This window comes from Silene latifolia, chromosome Y (genome assembly GCF_048544455.1).
Source record: "Silene latifolia isolate original U9 population chromosome Y, ASM4854445v1, whole genome shotgun sequence".
Lineage (NCBI taxonomy): Eukaryota > Viridiplantae > Streptophyta > Magnoliopsida > Caryophyllales > Caryophyllaceae > Silene > Silene latifolia.
This window is the reverse complement of record NC_133538.1, coordinates 7,244,608-7,269,137: the sequence shown is the minus strand read 5'-3', so window position 1 is coordinate 7,269,137 and position 24,530 is coordinate 7,244,608. Positions and strand designations below refer to the sequence as shown.

The 24,530-nt window shown below is 37.3% G+C and overlaps 1 protein-coding gene across 10 annotated transcripts; it reads right to left on the bottom strand.

Moving 5' to 3' along the window:
- Positions 1 to 398: 398 nt before the first annotated feature.
- Positions 399 to 14,651, bottom strand: LOC141633924 (uncharacterized). Of its 10 annotated transcripts, none has more exons than XR_012538689.1 (7): positions 14,500 to 14,651; positions 7,324 to 8,541; positions 6,689 to 6,853; positions 6,534 to 6,595; positions 5,583 to 5,809; positions 5,056 to 5,199; positions 399 to 918 (listed from the first exon to the last, which is right to left on the bottom strand). XR_012538689.1 is itself a non-coding variant. In XM_074446267.1 (2 exons), exon 2 carries the CDS (start codon positions 8,517 to 8,519, stop codon positions 7,356 to 7,358), a length of 1,164 nt encoding a protein of 387 aa, XP_074302368.1. In that variant the 5' UTR covers positions 8,520 to 8,541; positions 14,519 to 14,618; the 3' UTR covers positions 7,053 to 7,355. The 10 variants fall into 10 exon arrangements, 3 of the variants coding, with proteins under 3 accessions (XP_074302368.1, XP_074302367.1, XP_074302369.1); XR_012538688.1 differs by adding an exon at positions 6,286 to 6,347 and having other exon boundaries at positions 5,583 to 6,040; positions 6,534 to 6,853; positions 14,519 to 14,644; XR_012538690.1 differs by having other exon boundaries at positions 14,519 to 14,618.
- Positions 14,652 to 24,530: the final 9,879 nt, after the last annotated feature.

The following is a 24,530-nucleotide window of genomic DNA, read 5'->3' as shown; positions in this document are numbered from 1 at the left end:
CATAAATTAGGACCCCCATACAGGCAAACGAATCAGAGAAAGCAATCAATTGTTGTAATTTGATCGTGCTAGGTACACGCCTCATTTGAGCAAACCCAGACTTTGACAAACGAAGAACGTGCAAATCTCCATTTGCATCCAAAACAAGAAGCTACCATCCATTTTTAATTTCATTTGAATCCCAAACAAGCCTCTTGTCGCACAGATCCGGCTTCACTGGAGTCGCTTCCATTTTTAATTTCATTTCTCTTCTTCTTCTTCAAAACCCCTTTCCCCATTTTTTTCATCAATCTCATTTAATTTTCTGGGTTTTGACTGGTGGATGGCTGGGTTGAGGGTGTTGGTCGGTGTAGTGGTGGATGATGATAAAAATTGTTAATGGAGGAGGAAGGAAGAGGTTTAAACAAAAATAAAGACACTTTTTTTTGTACAAAAAGAGGATCTACCTGTTAGTGTACCGGATTTTACAGATTAGAAATTCGGAGAAGTGACAAATAAACCCCATACGTTTGTCACTACGTGTATATTAGCCCCATACGTTTCAAATAGTGCAAATAAACCTCACTACTTACACTTGATGTGCAATTAAACCCAATTGACCAATTTCTTGCCGGAAAAAAATGATGTGGCACCGGAAAGATGATTAGGATAAGACTAAATAATTTTTTTTTAAAAAAAGGAAAAAGATGAGATTTTTACGGTGTTTATACTTCTAAAAAAGAAATCTAGGTATTTTTATCATTCTCATTTCTTACGTCTGTTTATCTTCTCCATCTTCTCTATCTGTCTATCACCATCTTCTTTCCAAAGATCTTCTTCTGCGTCTGCCATGTTTACCCACTTGCCAAGAGGTAATTTTTCTCAATAATTTAATGCTTCAATTTTTACGGCACTATAATTTCAAATATTGAAGGGTACCTGGTCATAAAAAAAATATGGATTAGGTTAAAAAGTAATCTGATATGCATATACCTTGTATACTCTCGGTAAAATTAGAACTTATCTTGTGTCGTATGTGTAATTTGCTAATTTTTGTTAGTTGTATACATGAGGATTGATTCTTTGTATTTCACCAGACCAGATGCTAACATGCCTATGGAACACTTATTGATTATTTTAGGTTCAAAGTCGGCTAATCACGTCACTTATCGATGTTTTCATGGGGGAGTCTTGTGCCTAACATAGACGATATTGAGTATGTTGGCGGATTGATTAATGAAGGAACTTTGGATATATGTCAATTAAATATGAAGCAAAAGGACTTACTGATAGAAAAATTGGGTTATGAAGGAGGTGATGTTTATTGCTTTTTCAAACTTCAAAATGATAATAAGATTCAATTATTATGCGATGATGAGACTATTGAGCAACTTCGGGTTGATGGAGCCACATATGGAAAAGTCGAGTTATATCTTATTCATTCTCGGATTGCCTTACCTACTACTAACATAAGTAAGGAAGGCTCATTAATAGAAATTAAAGAGGCATATCTCAGTGAATTCGAAGAGGTTATTGAAGATGAAGGCAGGCAAGCAAATGCGATGATGAGTTCATTCACGTACAAAAGAAAAAAAAGGATTGAGTCTCAAGGAGAAATTATTCTGGAAAAGAGCAAATAATGAGAGATTATGACAGGAAAGACAACATATAAGATTCGAGGGGAAAGGGACAGAAAGATAGTTATTGGGGTGAAGGTGAGGGTGAAGGTGATGATACTAGTCTCTTACTTCTTGATGAAGAACATCAGTATAAGGAGAGAAGCTCGGACGATGAAGGTGCACTTAGTCTTGGTGATGACGATGAAGACCATGATGTGCTTGATAAATCTAAATTGTCATTATATGACCCTACAACTCCATTTGGAAGTGTTCAATTAGAGCTGGGACAACTTTTTGAGAAAGTGGAGGTGCTAAAGAGAGCACTTATTTATTATAGTTGTCAAACACGCCGCAGCTTTCGATATTGTCATAATGAGCCGAGAAGAGTGCTTGTCAAATGCAAGTTTTATCCCGACTGTCGTTGGAAGCTTAGTGCTAGATACATAAGAGACCACGGATGCATACAAATACGATTTTTTAAGGATATCCACACTTGCACACCTACTATGATTAACAAGAGATTAAGTGTTGATTTCCTCGCTGAAGAATACCAAGAAAAGCTATTAAAACATCCAACTTGGAAGCTACAACTATTTGTCCAGGATGTGGAAGAAACTTATGGTGTAAAGATTGATATGTGGCAAGCTGGGAGAGCGAAAAAAAATGCATTGTCTGCGTGTGGTAAGGTAGTGGGAAGACAATATGACTCACTTAGAGCCTACATGTCTGAGCTGAAGAGGTCTAATGTGGGGACTAGCGTATTTTTATCATTGAAATCTTGCATTCCAGGTTGCATACCTCAATTTCATATGATTTACATAAACTTTGCCGCAATCAGACAAAATTTCCTACATGGATGCAGGAGGGTCCTTGGCCTAGATGGCGCATTTTTGAAAGGCTATTGTAAAGGCGAGATCCTATGTGCAGTAGCAAGAGATGCTAATAATCAAATGTTTCCCCTAGCATGGGCAGTTGTGGAAATAGAGTCGAAGGAAAGTTGGTCTTGGTTTCTTGGACATCTAATTCAAGATTTGGAAATAGGAAATGGGAATGGATGGACTCTATTATCCGATCAACAAAAGGTATAGGTTTGGTTCATGTTTTTAATTACTACATTTACCTCAAATTTCATGGTTGCACTTTTGGGTCAACATTTTGATTAAATTTTATGTAGGGCTTAATGGTCGTAATAGCGAAATGCTACGTAGAAGCGAGCATAGATTATGTGCTAGACACATATTTACAAATTGGATTAAAGTCATCAAAGGAGTTCCGTTACATACGCTTTACTGGAAGGCGGTGAAGGCTTATACAGAGAAAGAGTTTAATGATGTTATGGAGCAGCTAAGGCAACAAAGTGAGCGTGCTTATACTGAGATGTGTGCACGGGATGTGACTAAATTTTGCAGATGTTTTTATAAGACTTGGGCATGTACAGATGTTACTTGTAATAACATGGCTGAAACATTCAACTCGTGGATTCTTGAAGCTAGAGGGAAACCAATTTTATCTATGCTTGAAGAAATTAGAAGGCAAGTGATGTCTAGGATGGTGGAAAAGAGGGCAGAAGCTGCGAAGTGTAACAAAATTACTTCAAGAATCGAGCAAAGTTGAATGACTTTAGGCAAGGTACGAAAAATTGGGTACCAATAGAAGCTAGTACAAATGTGTATGAGGTGAAACACGCCCATAATAGTGCATTGTCGTATACAGTCAGACTTGATCAAAAGGTATGTGCGTGTAAATATTGGGATTTGAATGGAGTTCCATGTGAGCATGCTACCTCGGCCATATGTGCTATTAACCAAGATCCGGAGAGCTATGTTGCATTTTGGTACACTAAAGAGACTTACGAGGCTTCATACTCATTTTCTTTGGAACCACTTAATGGACAAGCGCTATGGGAGACAGTCGAAGAAGGCTCGATTTTACCAAGTAATCCTAGGATAAAGTGTGGGAGACCTCCAAACAAGCGGAAGAGAGCATATGGTGATGTTCGGCCAAAGCGACTCAAGTATAGGGTCCCTAAAAGTGGCAAACAAGTGTGCTCAACATGCCAACAAATTGGTCATAACCGGAGAACATGCCCATCTAAGAATACTTGATGTCAGTTAGTGAGTAGTAAAACATATTATTGAGGAGTATTGCTATTACTCTCATGTTCCCCTTTCATTTTTTGTGAACACCTAGTAAAACATTTGTCACATTCAAAAAAAAGTGCAAGTAAGACTTGATAAATTCAAAGTGTCTTGAAATTATTTCTTCTATTATAGCGATTTTTGATTAGAATCAAATTTCTTGTTGAATTGCAAAGAGACATTCAATATAATATCAGGGAAATGGTAGGTATTTGGGTAACAAACAACTGAAAGTTCAATAAAATGCACAGTTCAATAAGTCACTATCCAATTTCCAACAACAGTGACACATAGCAGTATACCACGCATACTAAGTTTCCACACTAAAAGAATGTCACTGCAAGCACAACAATAAATACTACCGCAAACAGTCAAAGGCTTTGATACTCAAGTGGCTGATATAAACAATCGGGAATGAGAAGTTAATGTTAGACTTGTACAAGCTTGACAAGCAACAAAATTAAAAGTCACACTTTGGAACGATTGAACGAACATACCTGATTTTTCACCAATTAACAGAATCGTTGGTCAGTTTCAACAATCCAACCTAATTTGAAGCTATACATTCAATTTCTGGTAGGTATTTGGATTTTCCCCAATGTTCATTTTTTCAGCTTGTGGTAAGTATTTGGGTAGATTTTTTAATTACAAGATTGTGAATGGTAGCTAAGCTAAGAATAGACATAGACTAAATCAAGAAAATGTAGTGAAAATGATGATGATGATGATGGAGGAGCTACTATAAATCAATTGTTTTGTTGTTTTACAGGAAGTGAAAATGGGGAAATAGGTAAGTTTAAGGGTGGAAGAGAGAGATGAGGGGAAATAGGAGTGTAAGCTGTTAAAAATAGGAGCTAAGAATAGTCAGTGTCGTGTAAGTTGTTAAAGTTTTAATATTTTTCCTTTTTTTTTAAAAAAAATTATTTAATCTTATCCTAGTCATCTTTCCGTTGTCACGTCATTTTTTTTCCGGCAAGAAATTGATCAATTGGGTTTAATTGCACATCAAGTGTAAGTACTGGGGTTTATTTGCACTATTTGAAACGTATGGGGCTAATATGCACGTAGTGACAAACGTATGGGGTTTATTTGCCACTTCCCCGGATTACAATTGATCAAAGTGTAGTATGAGAAGAGAAGGGCAATAATATGGTTTATTTTGAGTTAAATTGTAGTACGGATTATTTTGAGAAGATGACTGATAGTTTGGATTATTCCTGTCAAATAACCCTATTTATTACTAAGTACTATCAATTGTCAACTGATCACCAAATAAAAGAGAAACAAAATTACTTGATCTTCCAAAAAATGCAATTTACCTTGCACAAATGCTTGTACTCCATCACTCCCATGTTATCCTCAGTTAGCTTTGGTGGTCGAATGATGTCGATTTTTTTAACCAAAATTTACTCCTGATGTAAAATAGTTACAACTTTGGGGTAATGTTGTTGTTCCGCATATACCTGAAGAAATTATTCTCGAAATTAACATCACTCGACCACCGAAGTTGGGTACTATAAAGTTGGGATGAAGCCTGTATAAGACTGTCTTTTTGTAAAGTCAAAACCAATTTTCCCATATGACTAAAGGATAAATATCAATGAGAATTTAGGTTGGTCTCCCAATACGACCATCTACGTGGAGTCGGGGACACTTTGTGTTTACATAGTATACTTACACTTGACACTTATCTTTACCAATTCATAAAATTTGGGATACCACATAATGCAGGTCGACAACGTGGCTGTCAAATGCTTGGCTCCCTACATGACAAAATTCATGACACTGATAACATTAGCACTAAAAATAGGTGCCCATTTAGCAACAGGAATGGGAGCGATGATACCTGATTTGAGCAGGGAAGTAGCGCATCTGTTAGGCTCGTCAACTTTGACAGGTGCAGCCGGCGCAGCAACTGTAGGAGCATTTGGTGTAATGGCGGTAGGGGCCTCTACGGCAAGACACAGGTCCCGAGACATCCAGCAGGATCAAGGCGCAGCACAGCAATGGCTTCTGGATTTCATGAGGGATCGGGGATGCTCTACTGGAAGAGATATTGCCGAAAAGTTTGGTCTATGGAGAGTCAAGTATAGAGATAATGGTCAAGTTGCATGGATTTGCAGAAGACACATGAGTTTAAGAGCCAATGATGTAGTTCAGTTACCCTTCTAAAGCCACTATTTAATCAATGGCTCAATGCATTAAATGTACCCGACCCGTGTTTTTAGCTAAAAGGAGTGTCAAAGTGAAGTGCTCATGTCCAAGTACCGAGCATCAAACACTGATGGACAAGGACACCAGGTACTGCAAGCAAATGAAAGTAATCAGTGTAGCTTGTATTGCATGATTTGCAACTGCTTTTCCTGAATTAAATCCATGTTATCTTCGCTTATACACTACTGTAGATCTATTATTATTATTTATTTAATTTTTTACTATGAATGACATTGAATGATCATATCATTTGCTGGTGCTAATTTAATCCAGCACCCAGGAACCATATTGTATATTTGACAGCACTAATTAGGGTTGAAAGTCCTAGCCCTAACCATAATGTATGCCTGAGCTTTAGCTACCATGCGTGAACCTCATAAAATGCGTGTGTCCACGCCTGCAAGAAGGAGACGGAGACCACTGAAATCAAATATGGTGCTATTTTAAAATGGAATCCTCACAATAACTCAATGCCATATACATGCAATCAGATATATGATGGCAAAATCTTCAGGAAGAAACCGTAAGCTGTATTGTAATCATAAAACAGCCATACCACCATATGAGATATGTTCTACATTACCTTTAGCCTTGCTAAAATTACTGGCCAAACAATGCATCATAATCATTACAGTAGAAACTGTGCTGCAATATAAATCAGTGCAGAATGTAAAACTTGCATTAATATAACAGCTACAATCATGAATGCAAAGAAAAAAAGGATAAAAAAGACACAACCTGCATATCCTTATGTACGTACTGATCACAGAATGAAATACAGGACCCCAACCATGATCACAGAAATAAGACGTAAGTGAATCTCGAACTCACTCCCAACGAATACAGGACCAAAATGCATGAAATTGTGGGACACTGGAATTAGATCTCGTGATATCAGGAAAGCTGAAATCCATAACGAAAGCAACATTATAACAAGGAGTAATAAAGTCATGATTCTACAGCGCCACATCTACTTACTAAATCATGGACAATTATTTTTTTTTTCCTTTTCTTTCAAAAGTCGAAACTCATAGCGCTTCCTTTTTCATGAAACAAACAATTCCTTGTACCATAATTTCTGCCACGGTTCAACTGAAATCAGTCTCTTTGAAGCGGTCAAGATTTCTTTTACTAATGCAACCTCAAAGCATAGAACTTTGGAAGGCATACAAGTATACAACTCATACAAGAACTGCGTTGATATATTTGACACGAAAGCTACAGAACAAAGATTGAAGCTAGGAGAGTTAATTATCATTCTCCTCAGCCATAACCTTAGTTCACGATGTACATAATACCAAAAGGGTAAACTAATACAGCATACATCAATCTCCTATTTATATTGACTTTTGATTCTAAAATCTAAAAGTCACCTGTAACATTTTTCTCCACGGCCAGTTGATCATTAGAAAAACGCCCTGCTACCATAAAAGACCCGTGATCCATTATTCTTCAGAGTCTCGGACGTATGATCAGACTTGGCTGGTTCAGGAGTAATATCCATTGGTAGCTTCATTTTGGCTAAAGAATCGGTAAACTGTTGCATGCTCTTCATGTACATATCCACAATGTCCTGTTGCACCATCTGCTTCTCAGGCTCAATATTAACCGTCACAAGTGGCTTTAGCAATGTCTCCTTTGAAGGTGTTTGGCCATCGTAGGACTCACCCTCTCCTTCTCCCGAGTCTTTGTTTATGTCTTTTGCAGGGGAAATATGCTCCTGATTTGGGGATTCAGAAGTAACTTGGGTTTCAGAGGACTGAGAGCTAGTAGGAAAACAAATAGATGGCGTCTCATTGGTCAATACACTGCTAGGAGAAGAATCGGCTTGTGAGAAGCTCTCCACAACACGAACACCGAGTTCATAACTCTCAGTATCTGATGAAACTAAACTCTCAGCGGTCTGAGAATCAAGGCTACATTCCACGCCGATGTACTCAGAAACCATCATTTGGTTTTCATTCATGAGTTTAGGGTCAGGAAACTCGATATTGTCAAAGTCGGACCCCACAGCTTCTGATTTTACCACATTATTATCGGTATCAGAGGGGATCTTTGGGATTGTCACAATTTCAGGGAAAGACCCGGAGTAGGCAAGAGACAATTGGACAAACCCAGCTGGAGAATGGAAGAGATCCGTCGAAGTGAGAGATAGTTCCCTTTCAACCTTCCCGTTCTTGAAAAGGATTTCTGATAATGGCACAAGAGTAAACCCAAGGAGCTGGTCTTCAAGGTAATTTTTGACACGACTAAACATCCAGATCTCACATCTTAACGAACCCTCCGAAGACCTCACATCGAGACGAACATTGTCATTGAATACCGGATTTTGCTCACCACCATTGATGGTGTGAGTAGATACAGTAGTTTGGGGATGACTTGTCAGGCAAAGCTTGGCATAAACGTCTTGCTTATGGTAAATACATATGTTTTTAATGTCTCGAGCCTGATGTACGTAGACATCAAGGACACCAATGAAGTCTTTTGGATTCTGCGTTGCATTAGAGATGCTGATACTACTAACACCGAGGTTCTTAAATGGTGAAACCACAGGTTGTGGGGAGTCCATTATGAAGTTACAACACTCACACCTGAAAATCATTAGTAAACGGATTACGACAAGCTAAATAAGACATTCATGAGATCATACAAAGAAAGCTCAGATGAATCCATAACAAATCCACAAAAGCCTTGTTTACATAAAAGCAAACTCAATTATACGAGACTCACACAACCAATGAATTTAAAAATCCACACCAAACTTGAGGCAAAAGGGCAAAACAAATAATTACATTGCAACAAGAAGTTCCATATTATAAGACCAAAAAAAATGTTTCAGATGAAGTTTGTAAGACTCTGTCAACTGAAGATCTAAGAAGACTAATAAAATGTTGGGGAAGCGTCCTGTAAACCCGATGCGGGAAGAATCACACCCAACAACGATATTTGAAAGGAACACAAACAACGAACGTGAGTAAGAGCAAATAAAAATGACACCACAATTTCTCACGTGGAAACCCTTCTCAACTAAGGGAAAAACCACGGCTCCCTCGACAAATTAATTCACTTAATAAGATATTACAAAGTTCGTAAGTACAATCACTCACACTAGTATTGTCACTTTCTCTCAAACTTTGCCTCACTCTTATTATTTCTAATGGATGTTGAACCCTCTCTTTTCTCTCTTTAGAACAAAAAGTATTCTCACCAATTTATATTAATTTGTCTCTCCTTTTTGTGTGTCCTAAAACTATTAGCATCAACATCAATTTATACTAAAAGTTCTCATAACTTCTAGTAAACCATTAATTGTTTTCATTAAAACAATTTCATAACCATTTGTGCATTATATGTTTCTTCTTCCAAAACGTAAATAATTTACGTATTAGCTTGTGAAACATTTAGCACTTTATTTCAACATTTAATTGTTGGAGTTTTTGGGAGATTAATCCAAGAATTTCCTCCCTCGACCAAAAGCTCCAAACACCTCAACTATCTCGGAAAAGTGGACTTTCTTCTTTACGCCGGCCTTCCTTTTCACGCTATGTCCATCCATGTAGCAAATATTGTTTTTCGTTTTCACCCCTTGCATTACCAAGCTTCTTCCACGATATATTTTGCACCACTTACCACTACCAACATATCGGTTATCTTGAGTCGTCAACACACCCAAAGAAATAATGTTGGAACAAGCTCTAGGGACATACCTCACATTTTTTAAAGTTCTTATGGTGTCATCATGAAGTTTCATTCTTACACTCCCTACACCTTCAACTTTTAATTTGAGGCCATTACCCACTTTAACATGCCCAAAATCACCATAAGTTTGCAAAGTATCAAATACTCCTTGGTCTTTACACATATGCACGGAGGCACCCGAATCCATCACCCATTTTTCTTGACACTCTACCTCATCTTGAGTAGTCAAGAATATATCTTCATCACTACTATTACCACATACCATATTGGAAGAATCACCTACATCATCAACCATAGCTTTGCCCAACTTTTCTCTTAAAGACTTCACACTTTTCAAGTCTTCCTTCATTATTGGACAATTTCGTTGAATATGGCCCTTCTCATGACAATAATAACACTCCACATTATCCATGTCTCTCGTGGGCGACTTTGATCTGCTTCTTTGGCCATCTCCGTGACTTTGTGATCTTCTCCCTCTTTCACAACCATCTGCCACTAGTGCCCCATCACTTGATGATGCATCTCCATCTATTTTTGCCATCATCCTCTCATTTTCTCTCACCACTGTTATTGCTTCATCCAACGAGATCTTCTCTTTACTCACGAGCATCGTCATCACAATGAGTCTAAAACTTTTCGGCAATGAAGCCAATAACAAGAGAGCTTGCTCTTGATCCGTTATCTCCTCATCGGTATTCAAGAGTTGACACACGAGCTGGTTGAATTTATTTATGTGCTCTTGTAAATTTGTATCACCCTCCTCCATCTTGAGTTGATACAACTCCCATCGCAAACATAATCGGTTGGTGAGCGACTTTGACGCATACATGCCTTGTAACTTCTCTAACAAGGCCCTCGGCTCCTTCTCGCTCAAAAGATTATACTTAATCTCCGGTGCTACCGCCAACCTTATCATACTCACGGCTTTCTTTTTCTTTGACTCCCAATTAGACTCACTCATCTCTAATGGCTTAGTCAATTCCAAAGCCTCATCAAGACTCGACTGGACTAGCAAGTCTTCAATTGTGCTTTTCCACACCATAAAATTCATCTTCCCATCAAACAATGGAACATGAAATTTCTCCGCCATCTTACTTACGATAAATAAGTTCCTCCCTAAATCGGAATCTCCCACACCTCCCAGTATACAAAACTTTCGGCTCACGATACCTTTGTTGGGAAGCGTCCCTGTAAACCCGATGCGGGAAGAATCACACCCAACAACGATATTTGAAAGGAACACAAACAACGAACGTGAGTAAGAGCAAATAAAAATGACGCCACAATTTCTCACGTGGAAACCCTTCTCAACTAAGAGAAAAACCACGGCTCTCTCGACAAATTAATTCACTTAATAAGATATTACAAAGTTCGTAAGTACAATCACTCACACTAGTATTGTCACTTTCTCTCAAACTTTGCCTCACTCTTATTATTTCTAATGGATGTTGAACACTCTCTTTTCTCTCTTTAGAACAAGAAGTATTCTCACCAATTTATATTAATTTGTCTCTCCTTTTTGTGTGTCCTAAAACTATTAGCATCAACATCAATTTATACTAAAAGTTCTCATAACTTCTAGTAAACCATTAATTGTTTTCATTAAAACAATTTCATAACCATTTGTGCATTATATGTTTCTTCTTCCAAAACGTAAATAATTTACGTATTAGCTTGTGAAACATTTAGCACTTTATTTCAACATTTAATTGTTGGAGTTTTTGGGAGATTAATCCAAGAATTTCCTCCCTCGACCAAAAGCTCCAAACACCTCAACTATCTCGGAAAAGTGGACTTTCTTCTTTACGCCGGCCTTCCTTTTCACGCTATGTCCATCCATGTAGCAAATATTGTTTTTCGTTTTCACCCCTTGCATTACCAAGCTTCTTCCACGATATACTTTGCACCACTTACCACTACCAACATATCGGTTATCTTGAGTCGTCAACACACCCAAAGAAATAATGTTGGAACAAGCTCTAGGGACATACCTCACATTTTTTAAAGTTCTTATGGTGCCATCATGAAGTTTCATTCTTACACTCCCTACACCTTCTACTTTTAATTTGAGGCCATTACCCACTTTAACATGCCCAAAATCACCATAAGTTTGCAAAGTATCAAATACTCCTTGGTCTTTACACATATGCACGGAGGCACCCGAATCCATCACCCATTTTTCTTGACACTCTACCTCATCTTGAGTAGTCAAGAATATATCTTCATCACTACTATTACCACATACCATATTGGAAGAATCACCTACATCATCAACCTTAGCTTTGCCCAACTTTTCTCTTAAAGACTTCACACTTTTCAAGTCTTCCTTCATTATTGGACAATTTCGTTGAATATGGCCCTTCTCATGACAATAATAACACTCCACATTATCCATGTCTCTCGTGGGCGACTTTGACCGCTTCTTTGGCCATCTCCGAGTCTTTGTGATCTTCTCCTCTTTCACAACCATCCGCCACTAGTGCCCCATCACTTGATGATGCATCTCCATCTATTTTTGCCATCATCCTCTCATTTTCTCTCACCACTGTTATTGCTTCATCCAACGAGATCTTCTCTTTACTCACGAGCATCGTCATCACTGATGGGTCTAAAACTTTTCGGCATTGAAGCCGATAACAAGAGAGCTTGCTCTTGATCCGTTATCTCCTCATCGGTATTCAAGAGTTGACACACGAGCTGGTTGAATTTATTTATGTGCTCTTGTAAATTTGTATCACCCTCCTCCATCTTGAGTTGATACAACTCCCATCGCAAACATAATCGGTTGGTGAGCGACTTTGACGCATACATGCCTTGTAACTTCTCTAACAAGGCCCTCGGCTCCTTCTCGCTCAAAAGATTATACTTAATCTCCGGTGCTACCGCCAACCTTATCATACTCACGGCTTTCTTTTTCTTTGACTCCCAATTAGACTCACTCATCTCTAATGGCTTAGTCAATTCCAAAGCCTCATCAAGACTCGACTGGACTAGCAAGTCTTCAATTGTGCTTTTCCACACCATAAAATTCATCTTCCCATCAAACAATGGAACATGAAATTTCTCCGCCATCTTACTTACGATAAATAAGTTCCTCCCTAAATCGGAATCTCCCACACCTCCCAGTATACAAAACTTTCGGCCGATACCACCCTTTGTTGGGAAGCGTCCGTAAACCCGATGCGGGAAGAATCACACCCAACAACGATATTTGAAAGGAACACAAACAACGAACGTGAGTAAGAGCAAATAAAAATGACACCACAATTTCTCACGTGGAAACCCTTCTCAACTAAGGGAAAAACCACGACTCTCTCGACAAATTAATTCACTTAATAAGATATTACAAAGTTCGTAAGTACAATCACTCACACTAGTATTGTCACTTTCTCTCAAACTTTGCCTCACTCTTATTATTTCTAATGGATGTTGAACACTCTCTTTTCTCTCTTTAGAACAAGAAGTATTCTCACCAATTTATATTAATTTGTCTCTCCTTTTTGTGTGTCCTAAAACTATTAGCATCAACATCAATTTATACTAAAAGTTCTCATAACTTCTAGTAAACCATTAATTGTTTTCATTAAAACAATTTCATAACCATTTGTGCATTATATGTTTCTTCTTCCAAAACGTAAATAATTTACGTATTAGCTTGTGAAACATTTAGCACTTTATTTCAACATTTAATTGTTGGAGTTTTTGGGAGATTAATCCAACATAAAACACCTCAGACTCCCCATCATTTTCGGTATATAATGAGACAGATAGACTGCGGACTGCCACAAATGATCTGATTAGGTTAAAAATCAAATTTTGGGTTCAATGAACTCTAGAAAGATCAAAGCTGCAATTTTGACAATGGATACGGCATACCTAGTACATGCTCAAGTAGCTAAACAAGCTCTTCAAATTTCAAAGATAGCAGACCCACAAACATATAAATAAGATTTAACAAAATTTAAGACGGAAGAACAGACAAAACCAACAAGCAGGATTCCACTGATCACAAACCAGAAGCATAGCGGTAGAAATTAAGATAATATTTATTAACTAATGATCAATTATTATTTGAAGAACTGTGACATGCTCACCTAATCCATCATTAACCCAAAATTCAATTATTGACTCCTTACAATTATTATCCAGCTTAAATCCATAATACTTTCCTAATTGCTTACATCAAGCCAGGCCCACAGCCTAATCTTGTCGAAATTATGTTGTTTTTAAATACATACACTAAATCTCAACCAAAACCCTTAACCACAATTTCCTAATCAGGCAATAGTGCAATACACACAACCTTCATTAAGCACTTCAGCTAATGTATACTAAAAATTCGGCTTCTTTAAACCCGAAAAATCACAACTTCACCCAAATCAATAACCCACTTATTCAATTTACAGTACAACTCAATGAAATAATCTGATCATGAACTTACAAAAGAGCTAACAACATAAGCAGTACTAATAAATTCAATTGAAAAAAAGGCAAAAAGTAATTTGGCATACCACAATATGTTAAGCTAATCAACGTTTAACAATACAAAACATCACAAATAACAGTTTAAATCAGTGGCGGAGCTAAGGGGGTTAGCAGCGGAAAATTTGAAACTTGCAGTTAAAACTTTGGAACTTTTTCTAGTTTATCTTATTCTATCCCCGTAACTAGAAATCGGTTCCGCCACTGAATTAAATTCAAAAGCACTAACACCAGAATCCAAGATCACCCATTGAAAGCAAACATAAGGAGATCAAAACCCCACTTCAATTCATGATAAAGAATGCAAAATTTAACTATAGAGAGAATTAATTATGCTTAGAAAAAATGTAAAGGAGGGGAGTATTAACTGTATAATAAAGTTCTTGCCTTTTTTCTACCGCTACGTGGAAAGGTCAAAGTCTGAAAGGATATTGAACAACCCAGAAAATTGGAGGTGAAAAAAGTTGATATCAAAGTTAGATTTTTGTGTCTCTATGAATTACGCAAGAATATGGAGTCTGAGAAAATTCAATCAATCAATATCTATCTATTTATATTATTAAAGGAACTTTTTCCGAGCGTTATTAGACTCTCCAACATTATCAAAAACACCTCAGTCAAATAAATAATGCTATATAATAATAATAATAATAACTATTAACTATATAAATAAAAATCAACCGGATAAGAATTCTTAAACAAAGCTTTCTATAAGAACACAAACACTAATATTGATAGGATTTTACAATGCATTAATACGTGTTGTCTCTAATAAAAATTTTAGTCAGTGTAGAATTAATATCTGCTTCCTATATATAGCGCTTTCCACAAAATAATTTTTTTTTTTTAATCATACATATGCCTTCATTTATAAGCTTTGCACGTTAATCTTTTTTTTTTACCCCTCATTGAAATTGAAAGGCTTATTTATATTTTATTGTTGTGTTTGCAGGTATCATGGTTGTGTGAATATATGAATGAACATTGGCATAATTAACAGGGAAGCCTTTCCTCCGCCTAGACTCGAGAAAGCAAGCTTTCCTGAGTTATTTGTATACATTAGCAATTAATTAGCACAAACTTTAGTATTTTTACGTTTTTATATGCATTATATATTGTTTTAACTTAGACACACATACATTAAGTTCAATAAATTGGTGAGCAAGATTTAATTTTCAAAGATTATTATATAAATAATAGTGTGAATAACTGCAAATAGTTCACTGTAGGATGGAGTTGAGGGACGAGAGTGGTTTAATAAGTCTACTAATGGGATATATCATAGCCTTACTGGACGATGCTTTGTTTTACCATGTCATCATATGTCCATAATAGCTATTACTATAAGAGAAGTACGTGAATTTCCCGTGAACAATTAGTAACCTTATACTATGACTAATTAAGACCCAAGCATCTACAAACTATTTGAGTTACCTCTTCTATTTCAATCATTTGTTCTGTTTTAATCATTTGTTTGCCTTTTATTAAAAAATACCCCTTAAAAATAATAAGAAGAGGCAAACAAATAATTGGTACAAAGAAAGTATTATTAAATAGTAGGAGTAATCCTATAAACATTATATTATGATTACAAAATCATCAACATTGTAATTAACCAGCATCGTAATAGGAGAATAAGAGATATATTGTTGACAATCTTGATATATATGGAGTCCTATATTGTACAATATTTTATACAAATTACTATCCCTTATGTGAATTAATTTTACAATGCTATCATGCTTTTTCTTATGTTGTCACACCTAATAGATTAGTTTATTAAAAGCGACGATCAAGATACACGTACACTTAGAGATAAATAAACTCAATTCGGACTTAGGAGTTAGAGGTAAACTATTCTATTTAATTTGTGTCGTGCACGATTCTAATTAATTACATCACCGTTCTTTTGGATTTAATGTTACTCTTTTTAGGTCCGATTCAGCTATTATAAGTTCAGTTGAGAAAAGTTAAGCTTCTATAAGTTCAGTTCAGAAAAGTAAAGCGCATATAAATTTAGTTCAACTCATATAAGTTCAGTTAAAAAAGTTAAGTTCAATTTATACCCATTTTCTATAAGTTATGCTCATATAAGTTCAGTTCATAAAAGTTAAGTTCCTATAAGTTCAGTTCAGTTTCAATATGTTCAGTTCGGCAAAATTAAGTGTAAAAGAATAGGACCTTAGTGTTTTATAGCATCATAATCATAGGATATTACAGATTGGCCCGGGTATCGCCCGGACATTAAATCTAGTATATATATAAAAGAGGCTTTTTTCAGGCAACGAGAGAGTCTCCAAGTTTTATAAAACACTAAATAAAAATAAAAATAAAATATATCTTTAGAATATATATCTTCTTATTGGGATAAAATTTTCTTTAGAACATAAATATTCTTATTGGGATAAAGTTTTACTAATAAATTATCCGTCAGCAAGAATTGAGAAGTTAATAACGTTTCAATTTCCTCAATTTGAAAACATCTCGAATTTTTGTATTATTTAAACCCTACGTACAAACCTGAAAAACAAATTTTATAAATACAAATATACAATGGACAATATATTTCAATTTGTAAATTAATTTGTCAAGCCATTTAAAGCTGTAGTGCTGTACTCCTCATTTAAGATAACTGTTTGGCTATATGACTATAACCATTTCACACAAGACTTCATTAAACAAGTAAACGCCTGCCATCTTGCTTTGTGTTTTGTCATTCGTGTTTAATGTGACTTGCTCTTGTATATACATCTCGGAGCATATATTTATATATTTATGCCATCGAATGTTTGACGTTACATTGTGATCTGTGACCATTCTTATATTGGTCTACGATTTTTATATTTAATATTATTTGGTATTTATCACACAAGCTATGAAATTAATTGTATTATTTTTCTTTTTACAGGTTTGTTGATACACAATTTATCGTGGGAAATAAAGTAAGGTAAGTTCTCAAGTATTTAAATAGAAATTTTGCTTCCGAAATCCAACCTTGAAAACTCTCAAACTAACATATGGGATGATACTTTGACCAGTTTTTAAGAGAGACTAACCGCTTCACAAAAACCATAAACTTCATTCATTATAAGTTTTTATTTTTTTTTACTTTTCTTCATTCTAATGCGGGGTGAACCAATAGTATTTGTTTGAGATATTGATATATTTTTCAATAAGAAAATCATACTTCCTGCCCTTTGCCATTTTTTATTGTATTGTTAACATTGTTTTTATACTGTTGTTAAATAGTTACTCATCCTATATACTCTATTAGATTTCAGTTCATATTTGTAAGGATTTATTTTCCGTATAATTTAATTTCGTCATATTGATTGTAAATCTAAATATTATTTTCCTTTTTGTTAAATTTGTAGGAAACTCTGCGTAGATCTATTCAACTGGACATTCATCTTCAGAAACATTGTTGCAAATATCCCGTACAAGGTGATCAAACTCTATAATGTAAAGATATTCCTTTTGGGTTATTCAAATGTATATAATTGAATGGAATGGATGAAGTACAAGGGAGCAGTTTGGCTCAACTATTTATGTGAAAAAAGGTACTCCGTAATATCTTATATAATGGTTATGAATTGGACTTGAACTCATAATATTAGCCAACATACTTTATACTGTATTACAAGTAAACCTAGCAAACGGGTTCAGTAGAGTCAGGTGCATGTTAGGTCAAGTTGGATCATGTCATTTAGAATTTTAAGAGTTCAAGTCGGGTGAGATGCGAGGTCATTTTCGGATATATTGTTATCAAGTTAATTATTTAGGATGGTCATGTCAAGTCTGTTGTAAAATCATTAGCCTTATACAATACTGATATATTACAAAAAAATAATTAACCTAAAACTAAGAGTTGAGAAAAACAACATAAAAAAGTCAAAATTCCCTAACTAATATCAGAAAGAGGAATGGAGGGAGTATATAAGATAATAATAGTACTATGAGATAGTAGTATTACAAAAAGACTAATTAATATTAAAAATTATATGGAATTTAATTTCTCACAAAACCCATTTTAGTCAGTTTTAAACGTTTTAAACTCAATAGTTATTTAAAAATAAATAATGTTCTATTTTTCAATATAATAACTAAATAATTATTATTTGTTTTTCGATATACACATTTTACTTGATATAATATCATATTTAAAACTTTCCATAATAGTTACATGGAATGTTTAAAATAATATTAAAAAGTTCCATAACAATTAGAGGTGAGTCAATATCGTAACCCGTGCAACGCACGGGCACAAAATCTAGTATTGAAAATTGAGAAGGAAGGTATGGGGTAAGAGATGCTGGTAAGACCCGATAAAATAGAGAATAACTTTTAATAATGGGTCGTTCTTTTTCACATACAAAATTTTCTCTTTTACACACGGTTTTCACGATTTTATCCTCGCCCTTTTCACTAATCCTCTCACTCAAAACTGAATACAACTCATCACCCATCGCGCACACCGCCCACCGGGTCCGGTTCTTGGGACCCTAGGCAAAATCAAGAATTGGGGCCCCTGTGAAAAAAAATAACAATGTATATTAAAACATACGATAATACTTCTATTAAAACTCCGTTGCAATCATAGAAAATGAGTTCTATGAGCATTCTTATATGCAAAATCATTGATGATTACATCTATCAATCTTTCAAAAGCTCCTTCCCGATTGACAAAATCGCAAGACCATTCAACTGTTCTTGTGACATTGATGAGCTTAAGTAGGTTTTAATCAATTTCAACTTTGAAAAACTTCTTTACGCTGAAGCCACTGTCACGGGAACTGTTAAAAAAATTCTATAAGCTATTGAAGCATTAGGATAACAATCTGCACTTATAACAAACTCAAGAATTTCAGTGGCTGACATTAATTTATTTGGCAAGGTAGATTGTAACACTTTCAATTCAGAGTAAAGATCATTTAAATCAACATCGAACGTGTGAGTAGAGTGAAAAGTAACACAACTTCCTCTTAATTCATTTCCATCCAGTGATTTTAACTTGTTTTAATCAAACAAAAATCCAAAAATACTTTCAAAGGTTTTTAGTTGCTCAAATCTGTTTTTTAAAGAACTAATTGTCATATCAACAACAACAAAAAAATAATCATGTCTAAATAACTCTTCGGGAGACTGATTTTGTTCATCGTCTTGATTAGTTTCATCAAAATGTATTTTTTCTAATAACACGACGGTTTGTCGGAAGTGTAGGCTCTACATCCATCTCAAGTGCAATACTTTAACAATGTTCATACTAGAAGTGAATTCTTCATCTCAAAACTTTTCAAAATATGACAATATACTTGTAACACCCCCATATTCAGAGGAGCCTTAACTAGGCCTTCCTTAGCATATAAGGGCATTACCATCTTGGTTGCCCGAGGACAGCAATAATCAAATGTCGATAAAAGAACTATTATGTCATATTACAAGTGATTTAAAACCAACTGATGATACAAACGATACAACTCAAAGACTACTCGCTATAACTATCAAATCTCGTGAGGACTCATCCCTGCCCGGACTCCAGCTATCAACGATATCAACACCTGCTAAGACAGACTGCTCACCATAAGGGATCACGGCAAACACATAAAACAACAAGACAACCACACAAGGTCAGTACTGAGATGAGACACAAGAATGCCAACAACATCTAACAATACAGTGCAACACAATCAGCCACACACAATCACACCCACTCCAGTTAATCTCCATCACCGACTGTCCACTGGACCAGCCCTGCCAGTGGGGGACCGCAGCCGTACCCACCAAATCCCCGCTCATCATACCGAGCGATAACCCTGTCCCATTAATGTGCACATCCCCTTCCGTGATGGGTTCCACGAAGGGCGAAACTAGGGCGTGAAGCCACTCCCGCAAGTGACTCCACTCAGCCGAGAACGCATCTCGAGAACCAGAGACAAACAATCACAATTACACTACAACATCAACAACCGTCTGAATCAATCAACAATCACTAACTACAGCACAATCACCACACATTATGTAAATACTACTGAGTAGGGAAACCCTACCTTTAAGAAACTGCAACCAATCCATGCTAACATATGACATATCCAGCAACCAAGCAAAGCCTATAACCACAACACAATCATCTATTACTATCAAGCAAACCCTAATCGTAAAGATAAGGACACAGATGATGATGACGACATACCTATGAGGAGAAACCCGGTAAAAGACCGCTACCCGACTCAAGCTATGCTCTCCTAAGGCACAAGGACCTTCAAAAGGCTTCCATGGAGGTTTTATGGTGAAGGGAAGGGAAAGAGGCGACCAAAGAATAGGAGGAATGAGGCGGAAATGATTTGCGGATTTAACAAAACGCGATTAAAAACCCTCGCTGAAAACTCGATACTCGATCGAGTACCCCACATACTCGATCGAGTGACCCCCTACTCGATCGAGTAACTACGCTACTCGATCGAGTAGCCTCTACTCTATCTAGTACCACACATAACACGATCCCAAGATAGTTTTGGCACGCACTTCTAAGAATTATTCCCGCTCCCAAGGTCAGTCAATGCTGGTCAAAGGGTCCCTAAAAGGGCGGGTATTACAGTCTTCCCCCCTTAAAAGAACTTCGTCCCCGAAGTTCAACTCACCTATCTCAACGCACAAGACACGGGAAAAACACGACATCACCATTATTCCTACTCAAGTCATTACTCCCCTGAAATGCCATCCCCCAAGTCATCATCATCACTGTCTAACGCTCTACATACATGTATATCGACTCTTGTCAGCTATTGTATAAAACACCAACCTCGCACTGCAAACCAACACCAACAACGATCACCCATCATATTACGGGATTACTTCATTTACTAGTAACAATCATCAACACGAAACACATCCCACATCAATCTGTCGCATGACTATACTACCATGTTACTCAACAATGCGATTCTATGACACATTGCACCACAACTATCTCTTTATGACCGTCCTTTAAAACATACTATCACATACACTTCAACGCATGAATTACTCAACAAACTAAGGTAACCAATTACAACTTCGTACAAGCAAAGTGACCAAGGTACTAGAAATTTTTGCAATTAAACAACAAAACCTTATAAGCAAACAACAACATAATTTCAAAATCAGCCTTTTTATTTTGCGATATTACTCTTCCCCTCTAAAAAGGAACTTCGTCCCCGAAGTTCACTACCAATATTACCACACATATTACCTATTACTTGTATCGTAACATAAATTAGAACCATATTATTTATTATGGACATTACTCACTAAGCCTATACTCGTTAAATTAGAAATCATACACAATCCACCGGAATAACTAGCCGCCGTCGATAAAGCATGTTAATATCGTATGCACAAGCGTATGAAAAGATGTAACTCCGGCGAATAGATCGTAATATGGCGGATGTAATATTAAAGCACCAAGAGACCATCACTACTCCACTATTTGTTACGGATATGTATATAAAACTCAAGCACGACTTCTAACATATGAAATTAATGGTTCAAAGGTGTTACTACGCACTAATAACCACGTTAAACCTCAAACTTGCAATTATAAAACAATTAAACACTTTTAATTTTTGAAAACTTCCTGTAACAGTGCTACTCGATCGAGTATGGAGTGGTACTCGATCGAGTGCCCTGCTACTCGATCGAGTGTCTTGGCTACTCGATCGAGTAGCCCTGAGATCAGAATGTCTCTTTTCTGCCACACCTATAGCTACTCGATCGAGTACAGGGTACTCTGTCGAGTACCTATAGGTCGAAATTCTTGGGAAACCTGCCATAACCACATATATATACAAAATCGTCACATAACTTGAGTCGGAATGACCTCCCGACTCATAAAATCCTGCAACAAAGTCAAGTAGTAAATCCGGCCTTATGGCCAAGCATACAAATCCGAAAAATAAAAGGTTCTAACAACCAACAACAACCAACATCCACGACCAACAATCATAACCAAGATAAAGAAATAGGAGTATCACTCCTGCTGCTGCTGCTCCTCCTCCTCCATCACCTCATCACCACCACCATCACCTCCCGAGGTGCCCGCTCCCGATGACCCGATCCCTGCATCAACTCCGGCTCCATCTCCCGGACCTACGTGCCATGGGGTCAAACCATCATAGGGAAAGGACTGAGGCGTCCCCCAAGCTAACTGATCCACCCCGTAAGAGTGGAAAACCCCACTATAGTCCCCAACACCACTCCACCAAACCGGATGCGGTCCCTCGGTCCCAATTCCCTGAGAATACGCCATCTCATGCATGTTCCGGAGTGTCAAAGTAGATGACACTCTCTCTGCTAAGTAACTCGATCGCGTCTCCGGGGTGTCAAGGTAGGGGTAGCACGGAAAAGGGTGTTGCTGTGGTGGTGCTACCGGCCGTGGTCTGGTCTCAGCGGCCCTCTCTCTCACTCTACGGGGTCCTCTCCCCAACCTGGGCCTCTCCTCCCTGACCGCCGCGTTCTCCCCCTTCTTTGGCTCGGGCATCACCTCTAGAATCGCGTCATCGATGAGGTAGGTCTGCAACTGGCGGGGCACGTCATCATGCTCCTCCTCCTCGTCGGAGTCAACAACTATCACCACCGGCTCTAACGGCTCAGTCGGTGGAAGGTGCTCAGGAGCCGGGATCCCCATCCAACTCATCCCCCACACTCTCCAGGCTAGGCTACCGTCGGCCAAGGTTCTCAACCATTTCAGGTCGAGATAGTAGTCACGGTCCATCGTAGGCACCGTTGTAGCCAGAGGCACGTAATCCGCATAAGCCTCAAAGGAGGTTAGCTTTTCAGCTAACCGAGTAGCGATGGCGCCACAACTCAGGTACCGGGAAGAGGCAGTGGCCATCAAAGCAAGGCTAGCGCAGACGATGGCAGGAGCATTAAAGACCACTTTCCTGGCCCGCTCCGGGTTGAGGTAGGACATCAGAAGCAACACCTCATGGTTGTTCAGTTTACTGATATCTGGTCTATCATAAAGGAGGTTCGAAAGAGAACGGAGAAAGACCCTCAAGGTAACATGCTGAACGTCATTAATCAACATGTTACTTGAGGTGGGCGCTGGCTTTCCGGTCAGACAAGGCATTAGGCGGCAGACACCGCACTTAGCAGGAATGTCAGTGATAGAGTCCTTGGGAGGCTTGGCCAACCCAAGGTGAGAAGCAAAAAGGTCCATAGTCAACAGAAAACTGGTGTTCATCAACCTAAACTCAACAGTTTGGGCAGCTGGATCATAACTAAAGGAGCTCATAAACTCCAAAGTGAGAAAAGGGTAGGAATGTTTCCTCAGCCTATACAAACCCGTAAGGCCCAAAGTCTCAAATATATGACGGACATCCGTCTCTATTCCCAAATCCTCCAACAGTGTAGTATCTATACACCTCGTCGGCCTCAGCTTGCGTTTTTGCAAAACTACAAAACGCTCTCTCTGTTTGAAATCTACAAACACAACAGAATGGTACTCCAGAACTGCGGGTACCACGAGTCCACTCCCCATCCCCAATCTCAGGTTGTGTCACCCTCCCCCGTTTACTCTGATGGGTCCCTACGTTCGGTCTCGGCATCTGTTTCAGCATATGATTTAAACAAACGTGTATAAACATGTAAAGCATACCATTCACGCAATTGAACTTGGATGCAAAACTAAGTACACACTTTCACCAGTAATTTCCCACATTCAGTTTATAACTACTCATGTTCACTAGTTGTGAAAAGTTTATCATGGTGAATACACATGCTTAACAAATTCCAACATCCTAGCATGATTCTAAGGTCACTCCATACACACTCCTAATAACATGTGAGGCATTTGTACAAGCTCATGGAAAAGTAACTTAGGACATATCATCATCACCTTAAATATTAGAAACAAACAATTCAATTAGGCTTGTCAGACGGTCTTTACAGTTGTAAAATTTTTTGATATATTCCCCATCAATTAACATTACCACTATCATATTGGAGTTTATCCCTTACCTAAACATTCATATTCAACACCCAATCTCAAATATAAAAGACGAATTTCAATTTGGGGCACTTTTAAGACGGAGTTTTAAGGCAACTTTTTAGGGTGAAAATCATCAAAATTCATCCTTCAACTTGTTATAAACAAGGTATAGTACTCAATTTCATCATCTAATCCATGTAAAACAACCCAAATCGATTTTGATTTTTGTAAACCCTAGAAATTTCGGCTTCCATTGGGCAATTTCTAGCCTAATTTACAGCAATTAATCACCAACATTCATGAAAGGGAAGCATGTGAATCATATTTCAGCAATTAAAAACAACAAATTATTCATATGAATCGAAGTTTCAGATTATACAATCATTCTAACAAATTTAAAGCAACAAAAACATGTAAATATGGAAGAAATCA

Excerpts from the sequence above, each read along its gene's own strand:
- LOC141633924 (XM_074446267.1), bottom strand. The coding sequence starts at position 8,519 with ATGGACTCCCCACAACCTGTGGTTTCACCATTTAAGAACCTCGGTGTT.